Consider the following 14522-nt stretch of genomic DNA (forward strand, 5'->3'; position numbering starts at 1 on the left):
TACTGCTTGGATGTAATTCCATCTCACTTGATCACGCAGGCTGCAGATCAGATTAAAAAGCTGTACCATCTCTTCCTGAAGATTGACGCCACTCAGGTAGAAGTGAACCCCTTCGGTGAAACTCCAGAAGGCCAAGGTAACAGACAGCGGAAGGAAGAGGTGCAAATGAACCTGTATAATTATATGTAGAAACCGTAAATTAACTTGCAGAGTAATCTCCAAAAGCAGCACCAGCTTTGAGTTTGTTCCTTTCAGTAATTTAATTTCTGATTATTACACACGCTCCCATGATGGTATTCAACATTTTGGTATTTGGGCATGCTATAGGCAGATGCCGAGCCTCCCAAGGAGCCACTTCCTGCTTGGCTTCAGCCACCTTGAGTCCTTGCATCACACAGCAGAGTCCTCATGTTTCCTCAGTCTCTGCTGATAGAAGGAGGTGGGGTGGGGGTGTATCATTGAGCTTGGGCTTAACAGCTGCACCTGCTTTCTATCTGAACTCGATGTTCTTGAATTTGTAAGCTCTGTGCACAGTTTCACCTCGTATCCTGAACGGGACGTCTACCATCTTAGTGAAGCCCCTATCCCTCTGTGCTTAGCACGCTTGCCTTGTTTGCCTTAGGCAACGGAAGTGTTTGAGGGATGCTTTCTCTTGTGGTGATATTTGTACCACTGTTGTCTGCCTTTGCAAATGTCACCACTGCAAGATGCCTCGAATATGAAGGAAGATGCAGTCACAGCGGAAGCTTGAGACTTCTTAGAGTAGTATTGAGGAGTGGGGTGGCAGAGAGAATGGTTCAAGCCAGAATATAAGTGCCGCAGACTTTGACTCTTCCCATACATTGAGAGCACTGGCTAACATGGCTTTGCCATTGAATAGGCAGATGGAGCTGAACATATGTGTGCAAATAGCACTGTCAAGACCCAGACATTTTTTCTTAGTAAAGGTTTTGAAGTCAATTTCAGAAAACCTAAAAGACTGTGTCTTTGGAACCCAGAGAAATCGCAGGATAAATTCAAATTCTGCATCTGTCATATTCTGGCTACACATCCACACACATTCCTGCCTAAGCTTCAGATTAAAAACAACAACAACAAAAGAAACCCTTTTATTAGTATTAATCAAATTGCTAAAAATGATACCCATATTACAGACATGCATTGAGATATACATCCAGAGTGAGATATAAAGTGGAGACTTCGCTCATATTCATAAAAGGACATTGCTCTTCTTAACTAGTACAGAAATTGGCCAGGAGAACCAGTGTCTAGCTAATGATAAACTCTAAGGAAATTGCTAAAACACAGTATTGCATAGATAACCTCCAAGTTGTATCTGTACTAAGTTTTATATGCAAATTGTGTTTATTTAAACTTTATTTTTTAAGAAGATTTTTATGTCTGTGTCCCTGAGTGAATATAGACCCTATGGAGGCCAAAAGTTCATGTCCATTGGTTCCTCTGGAACTGGAGTTACAGCCATTTGTAAACCACTCCATATGGGTACTGTAAACCATATCTGGGCCTTCCACAAGGGCAGCAAGGGTTCTTAACCACTGGGCCTTCTCTCCAGCCCCTCAAATTAATTTTTAGTTGCTGTGGTTATAAAACCATCAGTATTTTATATAGAGGAGGCAGATAAGTTATAACTGGCAGGCTCGGTGATAGACTTTTACAAACAACCCTGTAAAAGTAAGAGTCCTCGTTCCCATCACTATGACAACCAAGCATTTAACCTGACTCTTGGACAGCTAGATCTGCAGGGTAGGATGGCTCAGTGTGCAAGGTTACCCTGCCCCGCCAGGCGTACTAGAGCCTGTGCCAGTTTTTCTGGTTGTTCTTTTAAACCAGTGTTTTGCCCTTGTTGGAGTTTTGAGAGCACAAGTCACATTCACACTCCCTTCTCAAGTACTGCAGGCTGATACTCAATACATGGTGTTTACTGTCTGAATTTACTATAAAGGCTCTTTCAAGTAAGATACTGAGCCCAGCATAGCTGTGCTGGTCAACATTTCCAGCAGCAGGAGAGTCATGAGTTTTAGAACATCCCGGGCCATAATGCAAGGCTACGTCTAAAATAAAGCAGGAGGCTGGCAGGACGGACCCGTCTAGAAAATGCTTTCTTCGCAGGCAGGCAGAGAGTTTGTTCTTAGAGCTTAGAGTAATGACAAAGCATCCTTGAGTCTCAGTGAGCTACTTGGTGAGTTCCAGGGTAGTCGGAGACTCCGGCTCAAAACATAAGTGGCTGTCACCAAAGGAATGAAGCCTGTCTCTGACTTCTGTGTGTATGTGGTCATGTGCACGCCCATGAATACACTTAAAAGAAGGGGAGAGAAGAAGCTTCCTCTCAGCATTTTGGAGACATTTTGCCGTTGGACTATTTTATTCACCCCTGGGATCTAGCTGTAGGGGACAGGGACTACACAAGGAACTCTTTTTGGAAGGTGTTCACAAACTTTACAAAGGCTGAAGTTTGCTTTGTAATTAATCAAAACAGGTTATAAAATATTTTCAAGGAATTGTCACAGAACACATTCTGTATGTACAGATCATTAAAGCAGAAGTCTTACATGGTATTTTTAAGACCAAAATTATCTTTAGCTATTAATTTGTTCATTGTACCATAAAAGTTTGGCTATTGAATTATAATCACAATTAACTGAGAGTGTTGGTTTATAACTCTAATGAGCAGTAGTCAAGTTAAACCCAATTAGGAAATGGTGATTAATGATCAGTTGTGAAAGTTGGCTCTTCCTCTCACTGCTGTGTCCCGCAAAGCAGGCTCTGTTAGGAGCCATAAACTCGGTCATTTACATCTTAGAAATGTTGATAATACTTACAATCTCTCTGCGTAACTCATTTTCATTTAGGTGACCGACAAACCATTTCACGTGAAAACTTTGATTTAATTATTGTTCTTATCATTTGGAGGCTAAAGAGCTCCCAAAGTTAAGTGTCACATAAATGTTTTGACTTAAAAGCTAGCCATTGTGCCATCCATCTCTCTGAGCGAGGGACTTTCTTCCTTGTCTCATTGCTCACCTAGGGACATTTTTATTTTTTAATGTGCTTTATTGTTCATGTACTTCTACAACATCCTGTCGAGTGGAAGGGGGTGACCACCATTAATATCAGAGCTGCTGAGTCACTAGTGGGAAAGACACGGAAGAATTTCAGCCTAAGAATGTTCCTGCCAGTGTGGTTAACAGTCCTTATTCAGAGGGCAGTTTGACACTGAGTTTTATTGTGGTTTAATGACTCTTTTGAGGACTATAATGGTTGCTAGTGACCTATGAAAGCCTATTAACCTTGGCTTAGCTTTTGTTTACCAGTGGTTAATTCTCTTACACACTTAACAGGGGAGCTCAAGGTGCAGATTGCCTTGCGGTGTGTAAAGAAAGAGCTCTTCTCAGGGATTCTGCTTTGTGTTTTATTTCTTCTTCCCTTTCCACCATTTGTGATCACAGATGCTACTTTTGGGGTCTTTGAACGGTGAGTCCCCCACCCAGGAGACATTGCCAGAAGAGCTTTTGTTACCTGCATGGTAAATGTAGGGAGAGTTGCTAGCTGCCCAGTGGGATGTGGAATGGTCGCCCCAGGATGCCAGAGATGTCAATTCCTGCTACAAGTCAGCTCCATCTACAGATGCCTCCTTTTATTGAACTATAAAGTGAGAGCCACTTAGAGCAGTGACTGTGAGGCCCAGATTCCTTCACAATTAAGGCCGGGTGAGCCAAAGTTAACTGGCACACCCAATTCCTTCCCTTCTTCCTTGAGGTTCCCCTAAATCTCCTCCTGTTGCTGCATGCTCACAAAGGCCCCACTGTGCTGCTACTGTGTGTCCTCTGTTTCTTCCTTATACCCAAGGCTCTGTTCTCATGACCACTTTTGCTTTTATACTTCCCCTACCCCCATCTTGCCTCGTATGTATTTTTTCTTCATAGCAACTGGAGAAAAGTTCTAAACAGTATACAACTCTTAGAGCATCAATATTTAATGGGAAGCGGGGCTCCTTTTAAAGCATCAGCGTTTTAAAGCCAGCTTGGCAAGGCACATTTGAATAGCACATTACGGTTATTTATCACAAATCAAACACAGCACATTGCTTCAAGACAGATTATTTTCCAAACTAATTATGACAGTCGTACTTCCTGCTGTTCTTCTGTTCCTTTTATGTGTATGTCTTCCTTCTGAAGTGCATTTTTTTTTCTTTTGTTTCACTCAGCAGCACATTCTTCTGTGGAAGCTCTGGGGTCAGAGGCCTCTTGCTGCCAGTCACGTTCTCCATCACGGCGGCAGAATTAGCAGCTTGCAGCTTCTCACACCGCTAAACAAAACAACCCAACACCCAGTGAATATAAGAACCTTAGCCTTCTTTGATATTCGTTCAGAGGGAAAATGCATTTGTATAATCTATCAACCATGTAACAATATGTTTTTGATGGTGAAAATTGTTTTATAAATATTAATAGATATGCTTTTTCTCCTGTTTCGTACACAGATTGGTGTTTGTTCAAGATGAATTTTCCATAGAATTGAGGTTTCAGTTGTGTGACACTGAAATTCTTAATGTCTCTGCTAAGTGCCATACCTCAGGAAATATATTTTATCGTAGTTGTTTGTCGTTGAATTAAGCGAGAAAGCTAAGGTTTGAGCTAATGGGGCCTGCTGTTGAAATAGGCATGAGTCCACCTGTAACGCAGCAGCACTGCATGTAAGCGTCATCTGAGAGTCCGCCAGTGAGCAGGGCTCATCTCTCCTTTTTGTGTAGCTTTCTTTAGTTTGTTCTCTTTTTTCAGTCTTCCTGACAGCAGGACATACATAAGCTAAGCATGTTCTTGACTATATAAGGTATATATGGCTGTGGGTGATTACCAGTCTACCGAAGCGAGATAGATCTGATGAGAGTTGTGGCTAAGCAGGGATTGCTACACAGTGTCAGTCAACATATGGGTGGTTGTGGGCCTTGCAGTCTGAACTGCAGTTACCACCTTTGCTATTGTTCTGTGAAGAAGCCTGGGACAACATGTCAATGAGCATACAAAAGTACATAGAGAAACAGGTGGTGAGCTCGAGAGACATGATTTACCATCTCTCTGATGCAGGCGCCCACGTGAAACGTTTTGTATCTTTAGCCACTATGGCCATAGGTAAATGTATGATACGATTTGTCGTCGAAAACCTCAGATCTTTTAGCTAAAACATTTCTGCCCTGACAGTTATTCTGTTAAGTGCTAGTCATTAAGATTCTTGCTTTAGAGAAAGTTCTTATGTGTTCAGATGACAGCTGATCAAGTACCTCAGGTAGGCTGTTCACAGTTAAACTCCAATAGACATTCATTTATGTCTACTTTAAATAGATGTTTAGGGCTATTTTGGGAATGAGACAGATGATAGTAATTTCTAGAGATGAAAAGAAAGTTCTGTAAACTGAGCTATAGTGATGGGAAGCTCTAAGCATGTACAAAGACCCATGTTGGTAGTCATGTTGCCTGTGAGACTGGGTGCCATGCATAGCTTCTCCTTGCACCAACACCACACAATACCAACAACTCTGATCCTGTTTATAGACAAGGGCTCTGAGCTTCAGAGAAACTGTGTGACCAGGGTCTGCTGTTTAGGCCACAGCACTCTATATCTATGTCCTTGAAATATATGGGATGGACTTTTCTCCTACTAGACTCAGCCCAGACCACTTCTATGACCATTTCTCTAACAATAGCCAGGCATCCTATTAATCAATTCAGTTCTGACACAGTATACCTACAAGGAGAGCTAGAGTCACACGTTAAGGGTTCTGTCTCATAAGACGGATGCTCTCCATTGATGCCAGTGACAACTGTATTGGGGACCAGCCAGCTCTCGTGAGTGTTCTCACAGCCTGCTCTTCAGTTGTGGCCACTTGTTACTGTGGCTTACTCAGGGAAGCACTTTCTACCTGTTGGCAGAAGCAAAGCACATTTTAAATCATTTTCAGGAAAGAACAGAGCCAAAACACCAAGTATTAAAAAGGAAGATCCACCCAGTAGGCCCATTGCTTAGGAAGTTACAAGAGCTTTATGATCTCTGTGCCAAGAATTGGAGTTGAAAACTGCTGTCTTTATCTCGTGAACTCCATCCCACATCTATACTTATTTTTTTAACTGCAACACCATTTTAAAGGCTCTGGCTCTGGGGACTTTTGGGACATGGGACATAGCTGACTGGAATCATTCACTAGAAGTAGACTTTTGAAGGTTCTCTCCATACCTGTGTTCTCGTCTCTTTTCTCTGCCCCTGGTCTACTTTGGTGTGAACAGTCATCGCCACACCCTTCCACCATCACAACTGAGCTGGTTACCTACGTCTTGCCACTAGGGAGGACTAAGATCTCCTGGCAGAACACATCCTTCCCTCCTCAAGTTACTGCTATCAAATATGTTGTCCTAGTCATATAGAAATAACTGAACAAAGTATATGAGAGAGAGAGGGTGGGGGGAGAGGAAATGAGGGGGGAAGTAAGAGGGAAAGAGAGTGATGGGGGGGCAGAGCCTATTATGTTGTACATACTTAGTCCATGCTGGATTTAACTTGAAATCTTCCTTAGCGCACTGTATACCATCAGGCCCAGCTTGGTTCTGCCTACTTACATATACCTAACTTTATAACTGCAGTGTTTTTAGTTTCCCAAAGCTCTTGGATCAGCACACATCGAACTGTTACCAGACAGGTAACAGATTACTGTAGCACCAAGGGCCACTCTAGGTGCTCACATGGACCTTGTTTTCAAGCCGTGGATTGCCTGCCTTGTTCTCAAGCTGCTCACCATAGGCTCCTGCCTACACTTGGCTCCTGTCTACACTTGGCATGTGCATCATAGCACAGAAAGAATCTTCTGAGAGGCTGGCTTTGTAGGCATTTGGTTGGGGCTGCCTTCTGAACCTTGCATACATCTCCATTAATTATCCTTTCACTGGAGCTGCTTGCAACTGTATTCTTTATAATAAGGGGCAAAGTTTAGCTTGGAACTATTTTGATTTACTGGTTTATTGATCTTGACCAAGAATTCTTTTATTTGCAAGTCTTCACTTAGAAAGTCAATTTGATAGCCTTTGCCCATTCATTTTGAAGGTGTCACTTACAAGTAATCTTGCCAGTGAGTAATGGAGGAGCTAAAATTACTAATAAATTAATTAGAATGTATTTATAAACCCAGTGGAAAGCCAAGAATGAAGTTGCTTTCCTATTGATCATTATACTGGTCATTAACTGCTGAGAAAGTGCCTTTGCAGGGAGCAGAGAACACAGGCCAATTCCTTTGGTAATTGCAGGATTCCTTCATTACAACTTCACCATTGTAGAAAAATAATTACTCATTCACTCTCTGTATTCATAGTGTGGGCAGTGGTTGGGCAGTGTGTGGCAAGACGAGGGACTTAAGCAGATATCAGCTTCCATGTAAGATTTTCTCTTGTCCATCAGTATTCACTTATGTAATTTTTGGCCTGTTTATTTTTCTGCCAAGTCATCTTGAATATTAATATACCAGTTCTGTCAGAACCGCTCCAAGTGCTTGAGTCATGTGCTAGAGAACCTGGAAGAAATCTTCCTGGTACCTGTCAGTGCAGGGTTCCATAAAGCCACAAGTGTTTCTTCTCTTGGGAAGCAAGTAGAGTTAGCTGGCCGTGTCCATTGCTTACCTGTAAGGTACTGGGAAATGGAGGCCCACATTTCAGAAGTGAAGTACTCCTCAGCAAAGCTGGCACAACTTCTGTAAATGTTGACCAAAGACATCTGCTTGTTCACATCTCCGATTCAATTAGAGAAAGTTACGATGGCACAGTGGCACAGTCAACAAGGTTTTGCTGCAAGGGAAATAATAAACACTCTGGAGTTCAGATACCACAGCTGCTGTCCTCTTTCCCAAAGCCATCCCCTAAGTGTCCTCTTTGCATCCTTGTAATCAAAGATGCTCAGTGGGCCAGCCCTGCCTTAGCGAGAGCTTTGCTGTGTGCAGTGATGTTTGTGCCTCTGGCAGTGATGTATACCATGGTGCCAGTGATGCTTGGCATCAGAGCGCCGACAGACCTGAGAAGTCGTAGCCAAAGACATCCACCCGGGTTAAGTTAATCTGTAGACTAGGGTAGGAATTTCTTTTCCTAGTCTTCATGAGTGAGGAAGACAAGGCGCACCGTGAAGAGAGATAATCTTACCAAGGCTACAGTGTTAGTCATGTACACTAAAAATGGTTCAAAAAGCAGAATTGTAAGTTTTTTCATTCCAAAAATTGAAGCAGAAAAGAAGGAAAAATTCCGAGAATCAGATATGTAAATGTGATTTCTGCAGTTGTCATTTCAAAATACATGTATATGGCAAAACATTCTGTGTTCCTTAAATATATTCAATTTTAATTAATACTGAGAAGCATCAGAATTAAGGAACAAATCATAAAATGTGTATTCTGACACAGCATTCACTTTCAGTAAGTCTAGAAGTATTAGAGTAATAATAGGGTACTAATAAAATTCAAATTTTATCATGGAATGTCTGGGGACAGATGTGAAAAGAGGATTGACATTATTCCCTTGTTTCTTCCTGCATAGAAGGGGGAGGCAGTACCACCTGCTAAATACTGTGAGTAATGAATTACAGCTGTGACTCCAGGGGCAGTTGTGTCAACTGAGCTTTTCGTCCATGCTGGTGACCTTTGTTTCGTTACTGATCAGAGACTGACAGGGGTGAATTACTGTCCTTACGTCCCCTCAGAACAGGGGTCTTGTCCTCTTTGTCTCTGTAGCCTAAGAGTTCAAAGGTTTAGCAAGCAACAGTTGCTTACCTGCCTGTGGTGTGAGAGAATGAGAGTTCCTGCCTTCCTTTCTCCTGCATCTTCTGGCCTGAGTAACTCAGTGTCTTGACACCAGAAAGACTCAGGTATGGCCTCCTTTTCTCTTTGTTTAGTTGTCTGTTTTGATGCCAAGATAAACTTTGATGACAATGCTGAATTCCGACAAAAGGACATATTTGCTATGGACGACAAGTCAGAGAACGAACCCATTGAAAATGAAGCTGCCAGATATGATCTCAAATATATAGGTCTAGATGGGAACATCGCCTGCTTTGGTAAGTACTCGCACCGAGTCTAGGATTTTATCCGATTTCTGAAACGCTATTTCCTAATCGCTGGTAAAATAGGCGTTTTCTTATGGTGTCATTGTGAAAACAGTTTCAAAGCTCATTTTGATTTAAAATGATTTAAAGCACTGATTTAAGTCACTGATTTAAGTCACTGATTTAAAGCAGTTTTCAACTCTGGCACTGCTGAGCTTTTGAATTGGATGATCTTTTGTTCTTGGAGAGCTGTCCAGGATGTTAGGGTCAGTTGTATTCCTCTCCTCCAGAGAGAGCTGCTAGCTGTGGAAATGTAACTATGGGAGAAAGTAGACCAAGAATAGAATGTTTCCAGAAAGGTGTCTGTGGTGTCAACATGTAGAAGAAAGATCCATGCTTATCACCCCAAAGCTTAAAAGAACTACAAATAGGCGGAGAAGATGGCTCAGTAGAACAAAACAGTGCCCATTATAAAACTACAAAGCTTCTGAGCAAAGGACAAATGGGAAGATCTGAGTTTGGATCCATGGCACCCACATAAAAACTGGGCATGGTAGCATGTGGTGATAGCCACAGTTCTATGAGCGTGGGAGGGAGTTGGATTGGGGGTGCTTGCTGTCCTTCCAGTCTAGACAATTAGTGATTGATCTCTAGATTTAGTGAGCAATCTATCTTAAAAATGAAGTACAGAAGCAATAGAGAAATATACCCCACACCAACCTTTGGCCTCCACATACGTGTACATGTGTGCTTATACACACATGCCCATGTGAATATATGTATTAAAAGAACCATTGATTTAAAGCATCTCAACTCTTTTTAGTAAAAGTGACAATATTCCCTATGCATTCAGCATCCATCCACTAGGAACTGTTGTGAAACTGTGCTCTGACATAAAATTACTTTTTCAAAGTGTTCTAGTTCCCTTTCTGTGGCTGTGACAAAACATTCTGACCTAAAGAAATTTAGGGTAGGAAAGTTAGCTTATGGGTCCATCATTGAGGGAAAAGAGGGCAGGAACTTGAAGTAGTAACCACGCTTGCAAGCTCAATTGCTAGTCCATTCTTATACAGCCCAGGGCCACCTGCCCAGGGAATGGTGCCACCCACAGTGGGCTCTCCTATATCACTCATCAATCAAGATAATCACACACACACACACACACACACACACACACACACACACACACACACAAACATACACACACTCGCCCATCAAGCCAGTCAGATCTGGATAGTCCCTCTGCTTAGACTCCTTTCCCAGGTGAGGTGACTAGGCCGTGTCAAGTTGACAGTGCTAACTAGTGCACAGAGGAAGGAGCAAAGGACATAAATTCTAATCCTTTCACTAACATTTCAGATTGAATGGTAACCAATTGCCAAAATACTTTCATTATGCTAGTTTATTAATCAAACAATGGGCTCCATCATAGTTCTCTAATTTAGAGAAAATGGCTTATGCAGCTGAGATAAGATGAGTCTGTAGAGGCAATACAATTTCAGTTATTGTCCATGGCTTCTAGCATTTGTGATTTATATGCTTCCGGCCTAATTGCACATGACTGTGTTTCTGCTAGAAACAATTCATTGCGCTAGGAACTGAGGTCTTCATTTTAATGGAATTAAAATAAAAAAGATTTGTTGCTCATTAAAACAACAGCATCATTAGATTAAGAAGTGAAGAGACTTCCAACAGTTTGCTGCTCGGTACAATGGAGAACGGCATCCAATTATAATCGATACCTAAAGCACCCGCTTTGTTAGGGCGTGAGGGCGCGCTCTCCGCACACTGTGGATCACTTACACCCTCATGGCTGCAATAAGTAAATGTGCTCATAACATGTAGGCATGTGGGAAGGGGACAGTACAGGGCTAGGTTTCGAACAAATTAAATACAGACTTTTCTGGATGGATGTTTCTGACAAACTCTGATTAACAGCACCGCACACTACTTGAAGATCTTTTATTACAAATACCCAGTTTTATGATGGACAAGGCATACTTTATTTGCTGAGCTTGGGCCTGGGGACAGTTTAACCCACCCCAGGTTACAGGTCCCCTCTCCCTATTTTTAATTCCCCTCCCACCTTAATTAAGGTAGCCACAGTTCCCAGGCTTGCCTCTGGGATTCCAGGTGTTTTACCCTGAGTTGTTTGCTGAGTTTCTGCACCTTCCCCTTGTCACCCGAGGAAAGTAATTCTGTAATTAAGCATAAGAAGCCAATGAAGTGCAGTTGGTCAGTAAACCTTAGCTCTAAAAGGCAGGATGCCAGTGTAAATCATACACTAGTTCTTAAGAATGACCCTAATTGTCCTACTTTTGTTCTGAGTTGAATATTGGATGAGGAAATAAGATCTTGTATTAAGTTTTGTGTTTACTTTTTAAAATTATTTTTAGATAGTGTCAGATCCCTCCAGTCTTCAGTTACAGTTACTGGGTGCTGGGAAGTGAATTCAGATCTTGTGGATGAGCAGTACATGCTCTTAACCACTGAGCATCTCTCCCACCCCTTGTTTTTGCTTTTTGAGGCAGAACTGTACTGTGTGCTCAGCCTCTCCTGGTACTTACTGTATAGCTCCGGGTGGCTTGAACTCAGGCTTACCAGTGATGTACCACCAGGCTTCTTACACTAACTTACAGGAGAAGGAGCATTGAGACCTGCAGGTTAGGGCCCTCTTGTTTGTCTTTTGAGTTGCTGTCAATGAACTCTTACAAAAATGCATACTCGAATTTCTTTCTGCAAAGGAAGAGCAGACCAGTTAGATGATGATTGAGTCCAAAAGACGGCACATTCAGAGAGCATCAGGGACAAGCTAAGCATTGCTCTTAGTTCACGTAATTTGAATGGCTAGCCACTCCCCACAGCCATAATTCTTTTGGCTTATCCTTCTGCCCACAGCCAAATCGGTTCTTTTCCTTAACCTGTGTTTTGTATTTAAATTATTGATGACTCCTCCTCATTTCTCTTTGTGTGCACACGCATGTGTGTGTGTGTGTGTCTGTGTGTATGTGTATGTATGTGTATATGTATCTGTGTATGTGTGTGTGTCTGTATGTGTGAGTATGTGTGAGTGTGTGTGTCTGTGTGTGTGTCTGTGTATGTGTGTGTGAGTGTGAGTACATGTGTGTGAGTGTGAGTACATGCGTGTGTGTGAGAGTGCATGTGTGTGTCTGTGTATGTGTGTGTTTGTGTATGTGAGTGTGAGTACGTGTGAGTGTGTGTGTCTGTGTGTGTCTGTGTATGTGTGTGTGTGTGCATCTGTGTGTGTGTGTGTATGTGTGTGTGTGTGTGTGTTTATTCTTTAGACACACATATCCTGATTGATAACCATAAATCAGATTATGAGTTGAATCCCAATTCAGGGCACAGATTGGTCTAGAAATGATAGTGTTTTCATTGGGCGCTCTTGTTCCCACCCCATTTTCTGTGCTATTTAATGTTTCCATGTCATGTGCTCTTTGCATTTCACAGTGAATGGTGCTGGATTGGCCATGGCTACCTGTGACATCATTTTCCTGAGTGGAGGGAAGCCAGCTAACTTCTTGGACCTCGGAGGTGGTGTAAAGGAGTCCCAAGTCTATCAGGCATTCAAACTGCTCACGTCTGATCCCAAGGTAAGCTTCTTTAGTGGGAAGATGGCATAGTGATCAGTTTCCTTCCTCCAGATGATACAGCTTGCGGCCTGCTGCTAAGAATGACAAAAGCAACATATGTTTTGTAGCCTTGGGTGTAAGTCCTGCTATCTATCTATTGCAGTACACGATAATTTGAGTTTTGTCAGTTAAAGGGTTATAAGCAACTCCTGGGTTTCATTTCAGAACTGCTCACAAAGTCTTGGGAGGTGGAAGAGAACACAAAAGACAGTGTGTTGAGTAATGCTGTGCTGTCTATTGGCATGTATTTGGGTAATTGATACCAAGCCTTAGTCCTATGCTTACATGAATTAGGGACTCAGCCTCACATTTCTCTTACAAAGATCCTGAAGATATCACCAGAGTATTCGAAATGTATATAATTATAGGATCACACGTCACAGCATGTAATGTATGGAAGAAGTAATAGCCTCACTGTTTCTGTAGGTGGTTTAATCTGCAGTCTTAATTATGACACTTGGTGACATACAGATTAAGTAGTAAATTACTAAACATAGTTTTCTAAATTCCGTTGTCAACTTGTGTAAATCTTTCCTATTTAACAGTGTAACAGAGTGGAATGTAGCATCGCTGTGGCAGGCTAAGGTGTTGCAGGTGTTTAATGAGTTCTTGGCCAGTTCCTTGCTTTGCTGTAATTGTCATTTCTTGGTCATCAGGGATAACAGGCTTAAACTCTATTCTTATATACACTGTCTCCATTTTTTAAAAGTTTGTATTTTCCATGGTTTTCATTTAATTCTCATCACTGGACTTGGGGGCTAACTGTATGCCATATTCATTTGTATTAAACTTCATTCAAGAGTTATTAGCCCAATATTTTTAGAGCATTTAATAAATTTTGTTGGTTACTAAATTATTTGAAAACATAAGAATTCTAGGCCAGCACAAATGGAATGGAAACAAAACAGTTGCTCCCACCCTCACCCCCACTAGGACATGCACTACAGCGGCTTCCTGGGGGTGCTTCTCAGTAGCATTGTGATGGCCGTAGCCTGTTGGGTTCACATGCAGAATGGTTCCATAGAGTCGATGTGCTTGTCAGAACTTCTTGTGCATCAGCGATTGCTAAGGATGATTTACCTCACAATTTGCTAACTCTTTTCTTCGGATTCACAAGACAACGTTAAGATGTTATTACTTACTTCTCTTCAGTTCCGCAGTGTTGTCCAGGAATAGCAAAGCCAGTGCAGTCTAAGGCACTCATCCCTCAAAGTTATCTGGGAAAAGACCTGGTCCCACAGCCAGTGTTGTCCAGGGTTTGTTGGTCACCGTGGCGCTTCCACCCTGTTGTCAAACGTGCCTTCCTTACACTTCCTTATAAGAGCAGAGCATTTTCCTCCTCGAGATCCCCACATGAAGGGCACGCAGAAGGTGCACAAACATGTGCCTGGCTCTCTGAACCAGGAGGTGCCAGGACATTGGTAGGAATAAAGCGCGGTCTGTCAGCACCCGCGAGAGGTCAGCTGCTGAGGGCGCAGTCCACCAAGACGAGCAGCACAGCTTTTCTTTGGAACATCTCAGTAGCTATTCTTGAATTTTAACTTTATAAAACTCAAGGGTGTAAGGGATTTCAAAAAATGACGTGCACAGCCATTTTTGTTGTTTTTGTTTAAATAGTCTCCTCAAAAAAAATGTGACTTTACCTTATGGAATATTTTCAAGTGCTTGGAGTGTTTCAACTTTTTTTTGAGATTGGCTGTCATCCTGGGTTGGATAAAGGGATGTAGGAGTTATTTTCCTCACACTATATCAGGAAAATGAATGCATAGCTCATCTCCCAGA

The 14522-nt window shown here is 42.1% G+C and overlaps 1 protein-coding gene across 1 annotated transcript in view; it reads left to right on the forward strand.

Moving 5' to 3' along the window:
- Window positions 1-12746, forward strand: part of Suclg2 (succinate-CoA ligase GDP-forming subunit beta) — a gene marked incomplete at its 5' end in the record, with an annotated part of 147334 nt that extends 134588 nt beyond the window's left edge. The window contains 3 exons of the mRNA XM_032906046.1: window positions 40-136; window positions 8938-9099; window positions 12559-12746. Of these exons, the coding sequence (XP_032761937.1) occupies window positions 40-136; window positions 8938-9099; window positions 12559-12731 (432 nt within the window). The remainder of the gene's footprint in view (window positions 1-39; window positions 137-8937; window positions 9100-12558) is intronic.
- Window positions 12747-14522: the final 1776 nt, after the last annotated feature.

Source organism: Rattus rattus, chromosome 6 (assembly GCF_011064425.1).
Source record: "Rattus rattus isolate New Zealand chromosome 6, Rrattus_CSIRO_v1, whole genome shotgun sequence".
Classification (NCBI taxonomy): domain Eukaryota; kingdom Metazoa; phylum Chordata; class Mammalia; order Rodentia; family Muridae; genus Rattus; species Rattus rattus.